This window comes from Heptranchias perlo, chromosome 9 (genome assembly GCF_035084215.1).
Source record: "Heptranchias perlo isolate sHepPer1 chromosome 9, sHepPer1.hap1, whole genome shotgun sequence".
Classification (NCBI taxonomy): domain Eukaryota; kingdom Metazoa; phylum Chordata; class Chondrichthyes; order Hexanchiformes; family Hexanchidae; genus Heptranchias; species Heptranchias perlo.
The window spans coordinates 29,172,383-29,191,928 of NC_090333.1; the positions used below are offsets into that span (position 1 = coordinate 29,172,383).

The 19,546-nt window shown below is 42.2% G+C and overlaps 1 protein-coding gene across 3 annotated transcripts in view; it reads right to left on the reverse strand.

Annotated features, from left to right (window-relative positions):
- The window catches only part of hectd3 (HECT domain containing 3), a 96,339-nt gene that overhangs the window by 66,945 nt on the left and 9,848 nt on the right, over nucleotides 1–19,546 (reverse strand). For all 3 annotated transcript variants that reach the window (XM_067990093.1, XM_067990094.1, XM_067990095.1), the window contains 7 exons: nucleotides 18,645–18,758; nucleotides 15,435–15,517; nucleotides 13,654–13,819; nucleotides 9,240–9,321; nucleotides 4,024–4,206; nucleotides 2,749–2,801; nucleotides 536–600 (listed from right to left, as the gene is read on the reverse strand). In XM_067990093.1, coding sequence (XP_067846194.1) covers nucleotides 536–600; nucleotides 2,749–2,801; nucleotides 4,024–4,206; nucleotides 9,240–9,321; nucleotides 13,654–13,819; nucleotides 15,435–15,517; nucleotides 18,645–18,758 — 746 coding nt within the window. The remainder of the gene's footprint in view (nucleotides 1–535; nucleotides 601–2,748; nucleotides 2,802–4,023; nucleotides 4,207–9,239; nucleotides 9,322–13,653; nucleotides 13,820–15,434; nucleotides 15,518–18,644; nucleotides 18,759–19,546) is intronic.

Below are 19,546 nucleotides of genomic sequence, written 5' to 3' on the forward strand. Positions count from 1 at the left end.
TCTTCCTAATGTTAAATAATTACCCTCATAGATTATAACATCCATCAGAACTAGTTATAATGCAGTTAATATAATTACTTTCCTATTTTCCAGTATTAACTGCAGATCACCACTTAGTGATTGACTAACAATTGTTAGTCATTCAGTGAGGACATTATGCATTAGCTATAGATAACTGTTCACTAATGTCTGCTATGACACACTTATAAAGGGACCAAACTTGAAATAAAACTATGCTTACGCCAGCGTATAAATAATTAAAGAAAAAATACACAGGGAGGCACAGGACAGATTGTTCTGAAGTTCATTCATGGCTTATGTTGTCATCCAAACTGCTCAGTAAGATTACCGCCTTGTAATCATTATTGGGTATCCTTTATTTTCTATGGAAAAACATTTCTAAAGCTTAAAAATAAAACTGCAGATGCTGGAAATCTGAAATAAAAAAAAAACAGAAAATGCTGGAAATACTCAGGCCAGTCAGCACCTGGGGAGAGAACAGACAAGTTTACTTTTCAGGCTGAACAAAGCTTACCTTGGTCGATGATTCCTTCAGAGATAAATTTACATTCCCACCACTGGTCATAGCGTGCCGGCCACCTTCAGATAAAACACATTATGTTACAATCGTATACGGTTATTCTTGTGCAGAGTTCCGATTTCAGAATCAGGACTGGAAAAGTCAGTAATGGGAAAGGGACTCATTAAAACTAAAATTAAGAGTTACTTTGCCCAAGGGCACAGGAGTTCGATCAGTTAAACTCAACATCATTAGTAGCCCTATTCAAAACTCACACTGTTAAATGATCATCACCGCAATAAAATGCAGCAGTCCTATTATGTTGGATGCGAAGATCCATTTTACAATGGACAAAACCAGAAATCGCAAAACCAGACCCAGAGTTCAACAGTAAATTTGTTACTTACAACAGCTGCCAATGGAGTTTTAAACCAGATGGTTAATTGATTTAGTTTGGGATTGTTAACTCTCTTCTGATGCTACTAATTACGATGACCGAGCAGAACTAAAATGCAGAGCTGAGTGAACGCATCCTAGTGTAATTCAGCCAATCCCAAATCCTTACACACCTCTTGCTCAGCTGATCCTACACACTACAGCTCAGCCACTCTACAGTTCCTGATACTGCTCCCACTGAGCTGATCTGGCGTGCCACAATTTCTGTTCAATTGATCCAAGACATTAAAGCACAGCCGTGCTATAATGTAATTATAATTACAATTAGAAACTAGAAGTAATTAGAAGCATCACAATTAATTTAGAAACTTAACTGCTGCACTACAGCTGATCCCAGGGCTCAAGTTTAAGTGTCTATGTCAATTGTGTTTTGAGGGATAAATCAGACAGCAACTTATAACGGATAAAACTCCCATGTGTAAGCTATTCTATTTTAAGTAGCCTCCATTGTTACATACACAGAAACAAAGTAACATTTTTGTCTAAACAAACAGTGAGTGTTGACAACATTGTTGGAAAAACTGATTGGAAAAGTTACTGAGACTGATCGTGAGGGAGCTGAATGAATATTGCTAAAGTTGGAGCACTCCTGCATTAATGGCAGTATGCTAGATTTGCCAATTGGTACTATTTTAACAGCATTAACTCATTTACTTTAACCTATTTATTTTAAATGAGTTAGTGACAACATTAAAAGAATGACAATCAGAAAATAAAAAGCAAAACACCGCAGATACTGGAAATCTGAAATTAAAAAAACAGAAAATGCTGGAAACACTCAACAGGGCAGGTAGCATCTGCGGAAAAAGCAAAGCAGGGTTAATGTTTCAGGTCTATGATCCTTCGCCTGAAATGTTAATTCTACCTTGTTCTCTCCACAGATGCTGTCAAGCAGAAAATCTTGGACAGTGTTTCTATTTATGCTAGTTCAGGTCTTTTATTGTGATTGGGCTCAACAACTCCTCCAAGCCAGTTCCCCCAGTGTTGTCATCAGCACTCAAACAAAAATACTCCATCTAAAATCTAAAAGTAAATTAGGAATTTTAGCTCTGTTCTTTCCTCCTACTGTCGTTTTGTGGGGTTATTTTAGTCTCCCTTCTTTTACAGCCAAATTATCTGACGATACAGCTCTTTAGCTGGTTGCTCAGAGATGTGCAATAGCCCAAGGTGGCTGCAATTCCAATTTTATTACCTTCCTGTTCTTCTTGCTTCCATTAAACAGTACATTGACATGGAAACCCAGTGAATGGGAGAGGGAGAAGGAGGGACGAAAGAGGAGCCCATATCCTAATGCTCCATTCTGCAGCATGCTGATATAGTAATGACCAATTCATTATGTTGTATGCCTTCAACATCCTTCAACAAAAGAATGTGTTTCAAGGCAGTAAGCAAAAGTGAGCCAACCCAGTTATAGAGCTGAACTGACCTGACCTGTAGTGTATCTAGGTTGGTGTGGGCACAATCCAAAGAGAAATAAAAATGGAAGGGAGGGATGGGCCGTATACTTGAACAAAAATTAAAATAAACTGAAATTTTGAATCACGAGACAAAGCGTGACCTTAAAGTACCCCAAAATATTTATATGGTTTGTGATTCTAGTACATAAGCAAACTGACCAATTTACAACTAGTAAGCCAGAGGTGCCCTGCAGTGATTAAGTACTGTTTTTATGTCTACCATCAGAAAACCCACTAGCTCACATTTAATTTTTTGGAATCACCCATCAAAGCTATATACACATCATCACACCACTTTTGTTTTGTAGACACTACCTGTAATCCAAGGGTTTCTCGCATTTATCCGAAGGCTTCAGACCTTCAAACATCTGATTAAAAAAAATGTAATACATTGTAATTTAATGTAGTCTGAATAGCTTGAACTCAATTTCATTATTGGCTTTAAAATAGATTAAAAAATATGAAATCAAAGTCAATTCAATTGTTAATATATTTCATGCTGTTTGAATCAGTAGATTTCCATAAAGAACAAATAAATAGTTTACTTTACAAATCTGCATACTGCCGCCTGAATTATATTTTATTTACAGAAACAGATTGCACAAGATTACAACCATGACCTCCCACTCTTCCTTACCATTTGCAGAAGTTCAGCAGAAATTCACTTCCACCCACCCGAGGGTCCTGTCGCTGACCCCATTTCATATTTTTCGTCGGGCTCTGGCTAGAGAACTGTCGGGTGTGGGTGCAGTCGCCTGTGGGGATGCAAACTATTATGCTGCTACAGGATTTTTCTTTTAAGTCTTGCTGCAGCTTAAAAGGTAAATTCAGCAGAGAAGAACTGAAATTGATAGCTACAAGGAGATCTTCAGGAAAAGGAGCCTCCAACTTCTTTGACGCCGATACGGATGGAGATGAAAGCAAGGTGGGCACTATTGTTGGCAAATGGGGACGAGACCATTTCACGCCATATTGAGGGCATAGTGGAGGGAGATAGATGGAACATTGAGTGCCATCTTCACAACCACCAGGTCAGCAATATAATGCAGAAAAAAGTTTAACGAATGACTCACTTGTCTATTGCCCTTTTGGCACAATGTCTGTGCTGCCAGTTCTGACATTGTGAAGCACCCATGCTCACTCCCCACTCCCACAGTTACCTGTCCATCAATACTCTTGTAGAGACTGCCTAATCACCAACAACCCGTATGCTATCAACTGAAACTTTCAGTGTCAGTCCTGTTATAAACATGAAGCTCCCAGTTTGCATACCATCAACCAGCTCCCCATTCAATGCCCCCATGAGCAGAAAGGAACCTTAATGTGTCCTCCATGTAACTCAATGGCAGCCAGATGTGATTAATGCAATGGAGGAGGATATGGCAAAGGGTCCAAAAGGACCTTGCAGACAGTGAAAAAACAAAGAAAATAGAACATAATGCTTCTTCCTTCGCATCCAATTTTCTCATCTCACTTAATAGCACTGGCTCATGCAAAGGCAACAGCTGCTCTCCAATATTTCTTCCAAGTAGCCCTTGTTCTGTTAAGGCTGGACAGTGAGTGTCAATGAGCTATATGATCATGACATACCTGTGTGAACACAGCATTCTTACAAGAAGGATCAAGGGAGGGGTTATTTCGATGCTCCATGGCTACTCGCCGATTGATGTAGAGTTTTGGCATGAAGTTGGGCTTGTTGGTTTCTGAATCCTTGAGGCATTGTGTAATGAGAGCTGTGCGCCGTTTGGACAGCAAAAGGAACTGTTTGATATGCTGGAACACAAAAAAACAGCACTGGTATCAATCTGTTATCTTCAGCAAGGTGATAGGGCACTTCATGTGCTTGATTGCTTTTTGTTTAAAGCAGCACAGGATTTCCTGACATGGCACTAAGCAGCGAGGGAAACCTTCCCCACAGACAATTGTAAACAATTTTACAACACCAAGTTATAGTCCAACAAATTTATTTTTTAATTCCACAAGCTTTCGGAGGCTTCCTCCTTCGTCAGGTGAACGGTATCGTTCACCTGACGAAGGAGGAAGCCTCCGAAAGCTTGTGGAATTAAAAATAAATTTGTTGGACTATAACTTGGTGTTGTAAAATTGTTTACAATTGTCAACCCCAGTCCATCACCGGCATCTCCACATCATGGCTTCCCCACAGACAGAGAAGGAAAATAAAATTAATTTAATTCCACCCCACACTACGCTCCTAAAGCAAATCAATCCATGACACACTATTTAAAAGTCAGTTACAAAGGTGGCTGTCAGATCCCAGGAAAAAGACTGCATCTGAGGGATTGTGTGAAGTATGTACAAGTGAAAGGAACAGAAGTAAAACATATAATTTTGAAATGAGGGCGGGAGGGCTGCATAGTGGCAGCACATTGGACAGAGCATTTATCCACCTCTCTATAAGCTCCATATACAGTCATTTCAGCCAACACCAAGTGGAACAGACAACCAAGGCAATTAACATTGTTCAGGGAAAATAGGATGAGGGGGAAGGGCTGAATAAAAAATGGATTCATGATAATTCTAAAAAAGGGAACAAAAACAGACACTGATACTAAGCTAAGCTGAGGTACTAAAAAAGAATCCCCTTGCCTATGTTACTCCAGTGTCTATTTCACTCAGGGTTGCAACAAATGGTCACATAAAATCTGTATGTAACCACTTGCTGCAACATTGTTAACTATACACACTGGAGTAAAAGTACCAATGTCATTACTCAAAGAAGAACAGAATTGCTCCACTGATCAACATTCCTCCTTCATCAAAACCACCAAAAACACATTATCTGGTCTTTCATCTCAATTGCCATTTCTGGGACCTTGCTGTAGGCATATTGTTTGCCATGTTTATCTACATAACTGTAATTACACTTCAAAAGCTTGCAAAGTGCATCAGGATATCCTGAGGATGTGATAAGACCCTATATAAATGCAAGCTCTTTCTTTAATGTAAATAAGGTTGACATTGCACAGCATGGGTACGGTACCATAGTGGTTATGTTACTGGACTAAAATCCAGAGTCATGAGTTCCAATCCCGCCACGGCAGCTGGTGAATTTAAATTCAATTAATTAATTAAATTAAATTAATTAAATAAAAATCTGGAATTAAAATACTAGTATCAGTAATGATGGCCATGGAACTACCGGATTGTCGTAAAAACCCATCTGGTTCACTAATGTCCTTTAGGGAAGGAAACCTGCCATCCTTACCCGGTCTGGCCTATATGTGACTCCAGACCCACAGCAATGTGGTTGATTCTTAATTGCCCTCTGAAATGGCCTAGCAAGCCACTCAGTTGTAAAATCTCGCTACGAAAAATCATAATAAGAATAAAACCGGACGGACCACCCGGCATCGGACACGACAACGGCAATGGCAAACCAAGCCCAGTCGACCCAGCAAGGTCCTCCTTACTAACATCTGGGGACTTGTGCCAAAATTGGGAGAGCTGTCCCACAGACTAGTCAAGCAACAGCCTGACATAGCCATACTCACAGAATCATACCTTTCAGCCAATGTCCCAGACTCTTCCATCACCATCCCTGGGTATGTTCTGACCCACCAGAGGTGGCGGTACAGTGATATACAGTCAGGAGGGAGTGGCCCTGGGAGTCCTCAACATTGACTCTGGACCCCATGAAATCTCATGGCATCAGGTCAAACATGGGCAAGGAAACCTCCTGCTGATTACCACCTACCGTCCTCCCTCAGCTGATGAATCAGTCCTCCTCCATGTTGAGCACCACTTCGAGGAAGCACTGAGGGTAGCAAGGGCACAAAATGTACTCTGGGTGGAGGACTTCAATGTCCATCACCAAGAGTGGCTCAGTAGCACCACTACTGAACGAGCTGGCCGAGTCCTGAAGGACATAGCTGCTAGACTGGGCCTGCGGCAGGCGGTAAGCGAACCAACACGAGGGAAAAACTTACTTGACCTCGTCCTCACCAATCTACCTGTCGCAAATGCATCTGTCCACGACAGTATTGGTAGGAGTGACCACCGCACAGTCCTCGTGGAGATGAAGTCCCGTCTTCGCACTGAGGACACCATCCAACGTGTTGTGTGGCACTACCACCGTGCTAAATGGGATAGATTCAGAACAGATCTGGCAGCTCAAAACTGGGCATCCATGAGGCGCTGTGGGCCATCAGCAGCAGCAGAATTGTATTCCAGCACAATCTGTAACCTCATGGCCCGGCATATTCCTCACTCTACCATTACCAACAAGCCAGGAGATCAACCCTGGTTCAATGAGGAGTGTAGAAGAGCATGCCAGGAGCAGCACCAGGCGTACCTAAAAATGAGGTGCCAACCTGGTGAAGCTACAACTCAGGACTACATGCATGCTAAACAGCGGAAGCAACATGCTGTAGACAGAGCTAAGCGATTCCACAACCAACGGATCAGATCAAAGCTCTGCATTCCTGCCACATCCAGTCGTGAATGGTGGTGGACAATTAAACAACTAACGGGAGGAGGAGGCTCTGCAAACATCCCCATCCTCAATGATGGCGGAGTCCAGCACGTGAGTGCAAAAGACATGGCTGAAGCGTTTGCAGCCAGAAGTGCCGAGTGGATGATCCATCTCTGCCTCCTCCCGATATCCCCACCATCACGGAAGCCAGTCTTCGGCCAATTCGATTCACTCCACGTGATATCAAGAAATGGCTGAGTGTACTGGATACAGCAAAGGCTATGGGCCCCGACAACATCCCGGCTGTAGTGCTGAAGACTTGTGCTCCAGAACTAGCTGCGCCTCTAGCCAAGCTGTTCCAGTACAGCTACAACACTGGCATCTACCCGACAATGTGGAAAATTGCCCAGGTATGTCCAGTCCACAAAAAGCAGGACAAATCCAACCCGGCCAATTACCGCCCCATCAGTCTACTCTCAATCGTCAGCAAAGTGATGGAAGGTGTCGTCGACAGTGCTATCAAGCGGCACTTACTCACCAATAACCTGCTCACCGATGCTCAGTTTGGGTTCCGCCAGGACCACTCTGCTCCAGACCTCATCACAGCCTTGGTCCAAACATAGACAAAAGAGCTGAATTCCAGAGGTGAGGTGAGAGTGACTGCCCTTGACATCAAGGCAGCATTTGACAGAGTGTGGCACCAAGCAGCCCTAGTAAAATTGAAGTCAATGGGAATCAGGGGGAAAACTCTCCAGTGGCTGGAGTCATACCTAGCACAAAGGAAGATGGTAGTGGTTGTTGGAGGCCAATCATCTCAGCCCCAAGACATTGCTGCAGGAGTTCCTCAGGGCAGTGTCCTTGGCCCAACCATCTTCAGCTGCTTCATCAATGACCTTCCCTCCATCATAAGGTCAGAAATGGGGATGTTTGCTGATGACTGCACAGTGTTCAGTTCCATTCGCAACCCCTCTGATAATGAAGCAGTCCGAGCCCGCATGCAGCAAGACCTGGACAACATCCAGGCTTGGGCTCATAAGTGGCAAGTAACATTCGCGCCAGACAAGTGCCAGGCAATGACCATCTCCAACAAGAGAGAGTCTAACCATCTCCTTCACATTCAACGGCATTACCATCGCCGAATCCCCCACCATCAACATTCTGGGGGTCACCATTGACCAGAAACTTAACTGGACCAGCCATATAAATACTGTGGCTACGAGAGCAGGTCAGAGGCTGGGTATTCTGCGGCGAGTGACTCACCTCCTGACTCCCCAAAGCCTTTCCACCATCTACAAGGCACAAGTCAGGAGTGTGATGGAATACTCTCCACTTGCTTGGATGAGTGCAGCTCCAACAACACTCAAGAAGCTCGACACCATCCAAGATAAAGCAGCCCGCTTGATTGGCACCCCATCCACCACCCTAAACATTCACTCCCTTCACCACCGGCGCACTGTGGCTGCAGTGTGTACCATCCACAGGATGCACTGCAGCAACTCGCCAAGGCTTCGTCGACAGCACCTCCCAAACCCGCGACCTCTACCAGCTAGAAGGACAAGAGCAGCAGGCACATGGGAACAACACCACCTGCACGTTCCCCTCCAAGTCACACACCATCCCGACTTGGAAATATATCGCCGTTCCTTCATTGTTGCTGGGTCAAAATCCTGGAACTCCCTTCCTAACAGCACTGTGGGAGAACCGTCACCACACGGACTGCAGCGGTTCAAGAAGGCGGCTCACCACCACCTTCTCGAGGGCAATTAGGGATGGGCAATAAATGCTGGCCTCACCAGCGACGCCCACATCCCATGAACGAATAAAAAAAAAAGCAGGAATCTAACCTACAGCCTTAGGACCACATACGATCTCTGAGCCTGACAATCATGTCCAATTTGCACTTTTAATTCTTATTTGCTAGTTTGTCCTGATTAAATTTTGCAGGCCTGGAGGTTTGAAAAGGGCTATTCTTAGCAATCACTACCTCAGTGGTGGATAAATCCTAAATCAAACCACCAAGATCTGTTCATGCCAGAAACTTGTGAAATATGCAAATTAATTGGAACATTCATGTAAACCTCACATATGGCCCCAAGACGACTGCTGTTAACACACTGGATACTGTTGACTTGCCAACACCTCATGTGCTGCCATGCAGGGTATCGCATTCCAGCACATGACAAGATATCGACAAGTTAACGATTTGGTCAGGCCCCATCTGCAGTACTGCATTCAGTTTTGGGCAGTGAACCTCAGGGAAAGATATATTGGCCTTGGAAGTGGTGGAGCGCAGATTCATCGGAACTTAAAGGGTTCAATTATGAAGACAGATTGCATAAACCTGGCTTGTTTCCCTTTTGCCGGAATGACTCACCTTCAAGTGACCAAATGATCCAACTGTGTGGTCCCAGGCTGGCACTAGATAGTGAATGAGACTGTCCAGGAGCTTAAGGAATCTGGGGAAAAAAATAATTCAATTAAAAACAAGCATGCAACAGATTGCAAGTTATGGAGCATAGTCTTCATAATTAATATATATTATTAGAGATAGTCTCAAACCCTTACCTGGGTATAGACCCATTCTTGTTAAATTGTAGTTAAATCTTTTCTTCATAATAACCTGTCTTAATAGCCACCATTCTTTCCAATTTAATTCTCTATAGCCTCTGAATTTGAAAGTTGATCTTCAAAGACAGAGATTTGTATTACATTGGTGTTGGTTGAGGGATAAATGCTGGCCAGTATAGCTGGCCTGCTGTTTTTGAAATTATGGCATGATTTTTTAACATCCAACTGAACAGGCAAACAAGGCTTCAGTTTAATGTCTTATTCAAAAATGACGACACATCCAACAATGCAGCACTCCCTCAGCACCATGCTGGTGTCAGTCTGAATTACAGATAAACTACATGAGGAAAACGATCAGAAATGCAGTTAAGGAGGTGGCAAATGTAAATCATTTGAAAGGAATGTATTTAAAATTAAATTTAGTAAAAATATGTAGCTCATGATCCTTTTAAATTATTCAAAAATATCAGTGGGTGAATGCCCAATTAATAGGATAAAAATAAATGATAAATATTCAGTGGCTCAGGATCCATCAATCTTGTTCTCCAGTGCCTCTTCCCAATGTTTCTATTCCAATTTCTATCAGTTCTCCCAGCTCTTTCCTACAAATTGTCTATTCCCAAACCTCTCTCCCTCCCAATAGCTCTCACCAGTCTCTCTGCTGAAAGCAGACTCTTCAGTTTGAAGTAATTCCTTAATCTGGCGTGTCCAGGGATGAAAAAAAAATCAAGGCTGCGCACCTGTGCTTTCCCAAGAAACTCTGCCTGTTGGCATTGGATTATACAATTATCCCTACGGTATCCTCAAAAAAATAATGAAAGTCAGGAATTGAGGTACAGCTGCAACATGCTGAAAAATAAATATAAAAGCTGGGAACATGTACTTTTTTTTCCCCACAAGTTCAGCTTTTAAAGCCTTTATCTCAAACAAGATAGTTGCACAAAAAGATTTACAGAGCTGCAGCCAGATTTCCCAATGATTCTGCACTGGTTGTGTTGGGAATGGCGCATCGATGCCTACCATGTCGGAAGGCCCACAGGGATGTTACTGGCCTCTAAGTTCACAAATGTGCAAAGGCCACAAAAATATCAGAAGGAAGGCCAAATTAAAGAAAGCAAACCGTTGGAAAGATGCTGAAATGCAAAGGTAACACACCTCAGAGTGCAGGCCTTAGGGTGAAAACTTACTGGATAAAATTCCAATGGGGCAATGTTATATGCAAGCTTAAATATTTTTAAGTGAAGTATTCAGGTTGTGTGTGTTTATTTTTAGATCTACAGCTGACTGAGGAAACATGGCTGCTCAAAGAATTCACAAAAGATTCTCTGAGCAATGTTTTTATGTGGGGGCTACTGCTGCCTGATTTGTAGCTTTTCCTACCTTTCCACGTATGAGTAATTCAGCATGGTTAACTTGACTGCCTTCCAGCCCTCTCACCAATTCACTCTCTCAACTCCCTTTCCTCTGGGTCTCCTGGAGTCATGACACCACTGTTGACCTGCTTAAATGCTCCCTCACTTCTCCCTTTGACGCCTTCGTCCCCACCAAGTGGCTCACCATCCCCTGCCCTCGTTGTTCACCTGGTAAAGCTACCACCCATTCACCTTCAAGTCTGAGGCTGCAGACTTGAATGTACTTGGTGCACAGCCATTTTTGCCAATTTTGGCTGGACCATGTCAAACATTACTGCACTTGCCTCTCCATGGTCAAATCTTCCCATTGCTCAATTATCATCCCAGAAAACAAGAACAATCCACAATTCCTTTTCTCTATGACAAACCACCTCCTCAAACCAGCACAGATTTGTTAAGGCAAATCATGTTTGACTAACTTGATTAAGTCCTTTGGCGAAGTAATGGAGAGGGTTGGTGAGGGTAGTGCCGTTGATGTTGTGCATTTGGTGTTTGATAAAATACCACATAATAGACTTGTTAGCAAAATTGAAGCCCATGGGATTAAAGGGGTAGTGGCTGCGTGGATACAAAATTGGCTAAAGGACAGAAAGCAGAGAGTAGTGGTGAGTGGTTGTTTTTCAAACTGAAGGGAAGTATACAGTGGTGGCCCGCAGGGGTCGTTATTAGGACCACTGCTCTTTTTGATATATATTAATGACCTGGACTTGGGTATACAGGGCATAATTTCAAGTTTGCAAATGACACGAAACTCAGAACTGTGGTAAACAGTGAGGAGGATAGTAACAGACTTCAGAATGACAGACAGACTGGTGAAATGGGCAGATACATGGCCGATGATATTTAAAGCAGATGGTGTGCAGTCCGTGAAATGATTCATTTTGGTCGGAAGAATATGGAGAAGTAATATAAACTAAACAGTACAATTTTAAAGGGGTGCAGGAACAGAGAAGTCTGGGGGTATACACACACAAATCTTCGAAGATGGCAGGACAAATTGAGATGGCTGTTAAAAAAAAGCATACATGCTGCCCCTTGGTGGCAACATTTGTAGTCACAAGATCAACTTTTACATGAATGCTGATGACACCTCGATCTACCTCTTCACCACTTCCCTTGACTCCATGACCATCCTTGTGCTATCAGACTGTTTGTCCAACTAAGTCAGAGGTGAGCCAGATTTTCCTACAGTTGAACACTGGAAGACTGAAGCCATAATTTTTGGAGCCTACCAAAAACTTTGTACCCTTGCCAATGACTCCATTGTCCTCACTGGGTTATTGTTCAGGCTCAACTGGATTGAATAAAATCTCAATTTCTTTGAACCCAGAAATGAGCTTCAATCCCGAAGGCCCCTTATTTCCATCACTACAACATTGCTCACTTTTGCTCTCATCTTACCCGTGTTGATGAAACTGTTATACCCTTATCCACGTTTCTCACCTCTAGACTCTACTTCTCCAACGTCCTAGCTAGCTTCCTGACCTCCACCATCTAAAATCTCCAAACCATTTAAAACTCGGCTGCTTGCATCCTGTCCCGCACTCACAATTACTTCCGTGCTCTCTGACCTACATCACCTCATACCTTCCACTAGATCAAATTAAAATTCTTGCCCTCAAGAACAAATCTCTCCATGGTCTTGCCCCATCCTAACACTGCAACTTTTGTCAGCTTTCCATCTGCACGCATGTTCTCCGGTTGTCTGACTGTGGCCTCCTGCGCATCCTTCCTCCTCTGCTCCACTTGGAAGACCATTCAGCTACCTCACCCCTACTCTTTGGAACTGCACTGCAAACCCCTCTGCCTCTCAACCTCTCTTTCCACCCTTACAAGCCTTATCAAGGCACATCTCTTCAACGAAGTTTATCCTTCACTTCTCCTAATCCTCCGGTAAAGGTTAGGCAGCAAATCCCTTTCTCCTTTGTGCAGTGTCTTGGAATGTTTTTCTATATTAAAGATGCTATATTAATGCAAGTTGCTGTTGGACAGATAGTAGTCATTTGAGCCAATCAGAAAAGTATGATGTACACATTCGAGATGTGATGCCTTGTGGAAGCATACTACATACAAGACTTTTAATCATATAGGTGTATTCTTATGAAAGTTATGACAAGTTCTTACAAGGAGGGAAGGAATATTACAGTCACAGTAAGTAAGGATCCATCAAGGGTTAGTGCTTACCATTTGCAACAATAATACCTATTGATGTTTTCTTTTTAATATAGAGAGACAACTCAGTTTTATTTATGGATAGGTTGTATAATCCTGCACAAACGAAAGACATTCTAGCTTTACTCTTAGGTCTCAGATTTAGTGGAGTAAGGTTGAGGGAAAAGAGGGGAAACTACATTTATCTGTTACACGATGATCACCCACCAACATGTGAACATATTTCCTCCTCAGTCAGCTCTCCAACCAAGTTCCCCATTTAAAAGTTAGGCTTTTAAAAAGAAAAGTACTCACCTACCCCATCACACACGTTATTTTGTCCTACTTCATTAAATTTTCACCTTATTCCTTGACCAAGAAGGTGATGAGGTAATATGTTCTTGGGTCTCTTCTAATGCTCCCTTGCATAGTCCCTCAAATTCCTTCCAGCCAGTTGACAGTGGGAAATGTAAAGTCTTTCTTATATTCCAGAACAGGTATGGTCAAACACTATCTCTTCAAAACCTATTCCAACAGGTCTGCTGCCTTTTTCTAAATTTACTTTTAACAAAAATATAACCCTAACAAAATACATCAACTGCAAGAAAAGAAACACCAGCGTGTATATTTGAAGGAAGCCAAAGTGCAGATATATACCTGTGGATTACCACAGCTCTTCTATACAGCATGTCAGGATTATGTCCCTCAAGACGTGGATAACGAACTAGGTTTGTTGCTTGAAACATGTCAATGTTTAACCCCAGGTCTCTCTCCCTTGAAGATCTGATCTTGAGGCCATGTAGTCGGACATCTATACCTCCATCTGTTGGAAAATATTAAAGACTTTATACTCTCATGGATGTATAGTTCGCTGACATCTGCTTCACAGTGGAAGAATACTTTGTTGGATAGTTATATTGCAGTGTTTGGCTCTTTAGGTGCAGCAAGTAGCTGAAGCTACTTAATTAAATTTAGTGAGAGATTTTGGCAACCTTTGGGACCTAGGAAACTAGTCTTTATGCTTGCAGCTTAAAGTCCAAATTAAGTAAATACTTTTGGTGAGGAGGGAAGAGGAAGAAAGGCAACCTCACTTGGTCAGAGCTCAGAAATACCTTTTTCTTTTTTTCCTCCTGGTGAAGGATGATGGTAGGGTGGGAGGAATTTATTGACTGGTGCTGTTCTTGGTATTAATAAATTGTATATATGAGCTGTTGAATACTCTAATAATTCAGATAATGGAACATTTGCTCAACCCATTCAATTCTATGGGTTGTCCAGGTCACTTAAATTCATCACCTTCAAAAAGATTTAAAACCCCATCTCTTTTGCCATGCCTTCTCAGTGACCACATCTCCCTATCGTCAAGTGAGACATTTGTCTGTGCGATGAATGCTATATAAATGCAAGAAAAAAAAATCCTGCTTTTGAGTATTTTCAGTTTTTGGCCTCTTAAATGCAGCAAATTGTGTAACTATCATCACAGTGTGCATTAGCTGGTCCTAACATGGGTAGTCCTTGAATTTCTTTTACTCTACCTTTCTCCTCCCCAATAGTTCTGCCACACATTCAGGAGGCACTATGTTCACAACTTAAAAAAAATCTTTACTACACACAAATTGCCCACAATTTTCTCTCTCCTCCCCTCCCCCGAAGGTTACAAAGAATTGACACCAGTTATCACTACCAGATCTCACATTCCAAAGGCGTCATTCAAGCTGAATCCTAATGCAGGCCTGCCTTCCCTGATACATTAAGGATTCTATGGAGCGCAACAAGCTGGGGCTCTTTTCTCTGGAAAAGAGAAGGCCAAGGGGTGACCTGATAGAGGTCGTTAAGATAATGAAAGGGTTTGATAGGGTAGATGTCGAGAAAATATTTCCACTTATGGGGGGGGGGGTTCTAAAACTAGAGGTCATAAATATAAAAGATAGTCACTAATAAATCCAATAGGGAATTCAGGAGAAACTTCTTTACCCAAAGAGTGGTAAGAATGTGGAATGTGCTACCACAAGGAGTAGTTGAGGTGAATAGCATAGGTACATTTAAAGGGAAGCTAGCTAAGCACACGGGGGCGAAAGGAATAGAAGGGAGTGCTGGTAGGGTTAGATGAAGTAGGGAGGGAGAGGCTTGTGTGCAGCATAAACGCCGGCATAGACCAATTAGGCCAAATGGCCTGTTGCTGTGCAGTAGACTCGATGTAACATACAAATTCACCAAGCCAGAGCTCTGAACAGGATCACACTGACCATTTAATCTTCAGTGCACTCCAAGGCCAGTCAAGGTGAAGGAGGCAAGAAGAATGTTGCACTTATAGTATTTTATTATTTTGTTCCTTTCCTCTCGTTGTAGGTATCTGCATCACACGCTGAACTTGTTTGAGAAGGTGGTTGACCACTGTCAATGTCACTCTCCTCTCTTCAATAAACTGGATGACTTACCTACGCATTCTATAATCCGTACTTCAATTATAGGAAGGTGAACCATCATGTCCTCCAAAACACACAAGTCACCAACTAAAGTTCTGGAAAAGAAAAAACACTCCAGCTGTTAACAGGTTTGCAACATCGTACATGCCTCTAGTTTACTTGCTGACTCACTCTAATGAGATGGTGGAAGCTGAAACTGCCAGAAACTTAAGGCTTCTAAAATGGAAGTCAGGTTACTAAAATTGAAAAGTTGGTCACAAGATTTTATTCTGCAGAGATCTTAACTGATGTAGCACGTGCCCACTCCAATCTCTTCATTTAAAATGCATTTAAATCAATTCAGCTTAAAAGAATAACCATAGTAGAAAGCTGTCTTCCCTATTATTCTGCAACTGCTGATCTACACAGAACAAATTAAAGCATCAAACTGATGAATCCATGTGCCAAATTTGTACCCCTTAGATAGGCTGACTCGGTTTGCAAAGTAATGGGCCGGAAATTGCACTGAGCCATAAATTTTTCGCGCTCTTCCGGACATCAACTTGCTTTAATTGGGAACTTCTCTGAGCTGTGAGAGGAGGAATGGATCGCTCTGTCACCCTCCGCCAATCAGTTTGAAGTGAGCCACGTTGTGAGAACCAGGAAGTGGTGCCGGAGGATTGGAGGACTGCAAATGTTGTACCATTGTTTAAAAAGGGAGCGAGGGATAGACCGAGTAATTATAGACCAGTCAGTCCAACTTCGGTGGTGGGCAAATTATTGGAATCAATTCTGAGGGACAGGATAAACAGTCGCTTAGAAAGGCATGGAGTAATCGAGGACAGTCAGCATAGATTTGTTAAGAGAAGGTCATGTCTGACTAACTTGATGGAATTTTTTGAGGCGGTAACAAGGAGGGTTGATGAGAGTAATGCATTTGATGTAGTCTACATGGATTTTAGCAAGGCTTTAGACAAGGTCCCACATAGCAGACTGGTCAAAAAAGTACAAGCACATGGGATCCAAGGGAGAGTGGCAAGTTGGATGCAAAATTGGCTCAGTGGCAGGAAGCAAAGGGTAATGGTCGATGGGTGTTTTTGTGACTGGAAGGATGTTTCCAGTGGGGTTTGCAGGGCTCAGTACTAGGTCCCTTGCTTTTTGTGATATATATTAATGATTTGGACTTAAATGTAGGGGGCATGATTAAGAAGTTTGTAGATGATACAAAAATTGGCCGTGTGGTTGATAGTGAGGAGGAAAGCTGTAGTCTGCAGGAAGGTATCAATGGACTGATCAGGTGGGCAGAAAAGTGGCAAATGGAATTCAATCTGGAGAAGTGTGAAGTAATGCATTTGGGGAGGGCAAACAAGGCAAGGAAGTACACAATAAATGGGAGGATACGAAGAGGTGTAGAGGAAGTGAAGGACCTTGGAGTGCACGTCCACAGATCCCTGAAGGTAGCAGGACAGGTAGATAAGGTGGTTAAGAAGGCATATGGGATACTTTCCTTTATTAGCTGAGGCATAGAATATAAGAGCAGGGAGGTTATACTGGAACTGTATAAAACACTGGTTAAGCCACAGCTTGAGTACTGTGTACAGTTCTGGTCACCACATTATAGGAAGGATGTAATTGCACTAGAGAGGGTACAGAGGAGATTTACGAGGATGTTGACAGGACTGGAGAATTTTAGCTATGAGGAAAGATTGGATAGGCTGGGGTTGTTCTCTTTGGAACAGAGGAGGCTGAGGGGTGATTTAATTGAGGTGTACAAAATTATGAGGAGCATAGATAGAGTGGAGAGGAAGGACCTATTTCCCTTAGAAGAGAGGTCAATAACCAGGGGGCATAGATTTAAAGTGATTGATAGAAGGATTAGAGGGGAGCTGAGGAAGAATTTTTTCATCCAGAGGGTGGTAAAGGTCTGGAACTCACTGCCTGAAAGGGTGGTAGAGGCAGAAGCCCTCAACTCATTTAAAAAGTACCTGGATGTGCACCTGAAGTGCCGTGACCTATAAGACTACGGACCAAGTGCTGGAAAGTGGGATTAGGATGGGTGGTTCATTTTCGGCCGGCGTGGACGCGATGGGCCAAATGGCCTCATTCTGTGCCATAAATTTTTTATGATTCTATGATTCTAAGTGAGATCCATTCACAAACTGCACCGACTAAGAACCAGGAAGTGCCAGATAAGATTAGTAAATTTACTATAACATCAGATTGAGAATGCAAAATGAAAAGAGGGTAAAATTAAAAGACTGAGATAAAAGAGACAGAAAGAAAAAGTAAAAAAATAAAAATTTTAAATTCAATTATTTTTTTTAAAAAAGTGTACAAAAACGATTAAAATCAAGACTCCACATTCGAAAATTCTGATACCCGGCTCTCAGACTTTTAAAACACCTCTCTGACCGTTAAAAAGCTGCTTCTGACTGATACCTGGCTTCATAACTATGCGCGAGATTAACATGGTGGCAGGACAGGTTTCTTGCGTCAGTTCAGAGCAGTCCTACCCTTTTCAGTGTGTTTTAGTGTGCACTTAACCGCATTCCAGCAGCAAGTTCACGCTCCTCCATTGATTTCAATGGAGAGCCAGCCGGCGAGCTGTCAATCCGCGGAGCTTTCAGATCACCGGTGAATCAGGAAGAGCAAGTTCCGGATTTCTGCGTTTGACGGAGCATGTGCGGTCACCAGAACTTGCTCTTTGATTTTCCCATTAATAACGGTGAGTGCTGTTAGGCTCACCATTATTTTACGAGCAATTTCCGGCCCATAAATGTTTTAAAAGACCCCCACTGATTGGTCAATTCCCTCAAGCACATTCCTAGGGTAGGGGGTGAAAGAGGGAAAGAGAAGAGATGAAGACTGAAGGTATTTGATGGAGTTCAGGTGCTTCCATGACTAGAATATCGTACAATGAGAAACATGGGGAAGGAGGGGGGAGCGGAAAATGCAAAATAAAAACATATCCATCTGGAGTCAAGATCAAAAGGTACAGCAACTGCACACGATAAATTCACTGGTCATTGTAACAATGTAACACTCAAAACATTATTGCAAACATAACTGCAACAGACTTTTTAAACAGGATAAATACAGAAAGCAAACAGAAAATGTTAGTGTTATTGCAGGGATTCTCTGAGTGGTACTGCAAGTGTGCTTACTAAAATGGTATTAAGTTTTATTTAAAATGTTAAATTTGATGGGTGAATATCATCTGATGCTGTAATAGTCTATACTTACTCATCAACTGTGACATCATTCAACTTTTTTAAATTATCTCGATCGCCACCATACACGTGAATTTTTTTTGGCATGTAGTTATCGTCTGTTGCATCTACTGACAGAAAGAGCTTTCTGCAAAAAAGATACAGCAGATATATTTCATTAATTATACAAAGCAATCCCATGGTACTTTACCCATGTAACAGCTGTTTAGGATAATTGAGTTACACAAGTGTCTATTTTGTAATTAACCTAATCTGCATATTCAAATACATCCTAATTTGCTGACATGAGCAATATGATCCTGATTAAGTCATTTGATTTTTCTTCTTTCCTTTTCCTCCAAAGGTCTTTCCAAGCCACACATTTTCTCCAGCTCAGAAAGATGAAGAAGAGAGCTACTAGGATGATCATTCAATTTGCCCACTTCTTCCCCTTACCTTAACGAGTAAACACTTGCACTTCAGTCAGTCCAATACAAGGCTGAGATTATGAACATGAAATGAGGAGTCACAGATGCTATCACTTTGTAGTGATAAATGTTGGAGCTGGAACACACTGTGCTGTCCTACATTCTCTCTATTAGTACAAGGTCCCCTTCAGGTTTTATAAAGATATTTGTTTTTAAAGCTCTTTTCCAATAAAGCTCATAGGCCTGGAAAATTAGTGTAAATGCAATTGGCTAGTTTTGTTAACAGACTACATGGGTTCTTTAAATTTTACAACAGTCCTAGTCATGCTTCAGTTATTAATATCAGTGTGGGAAAGTTTATGCTACCTATGTGACATTTCTACTTCTATCCATCAGTGCTGGCATACTATACACGTAGAGGCCACACGGAGCAAGATCCCCAAACTTGTACCTCCTCCTCTGCAGATATCTGTGCTCAGAGGAGTTAAGGATTTTCCCCCATCGGGTA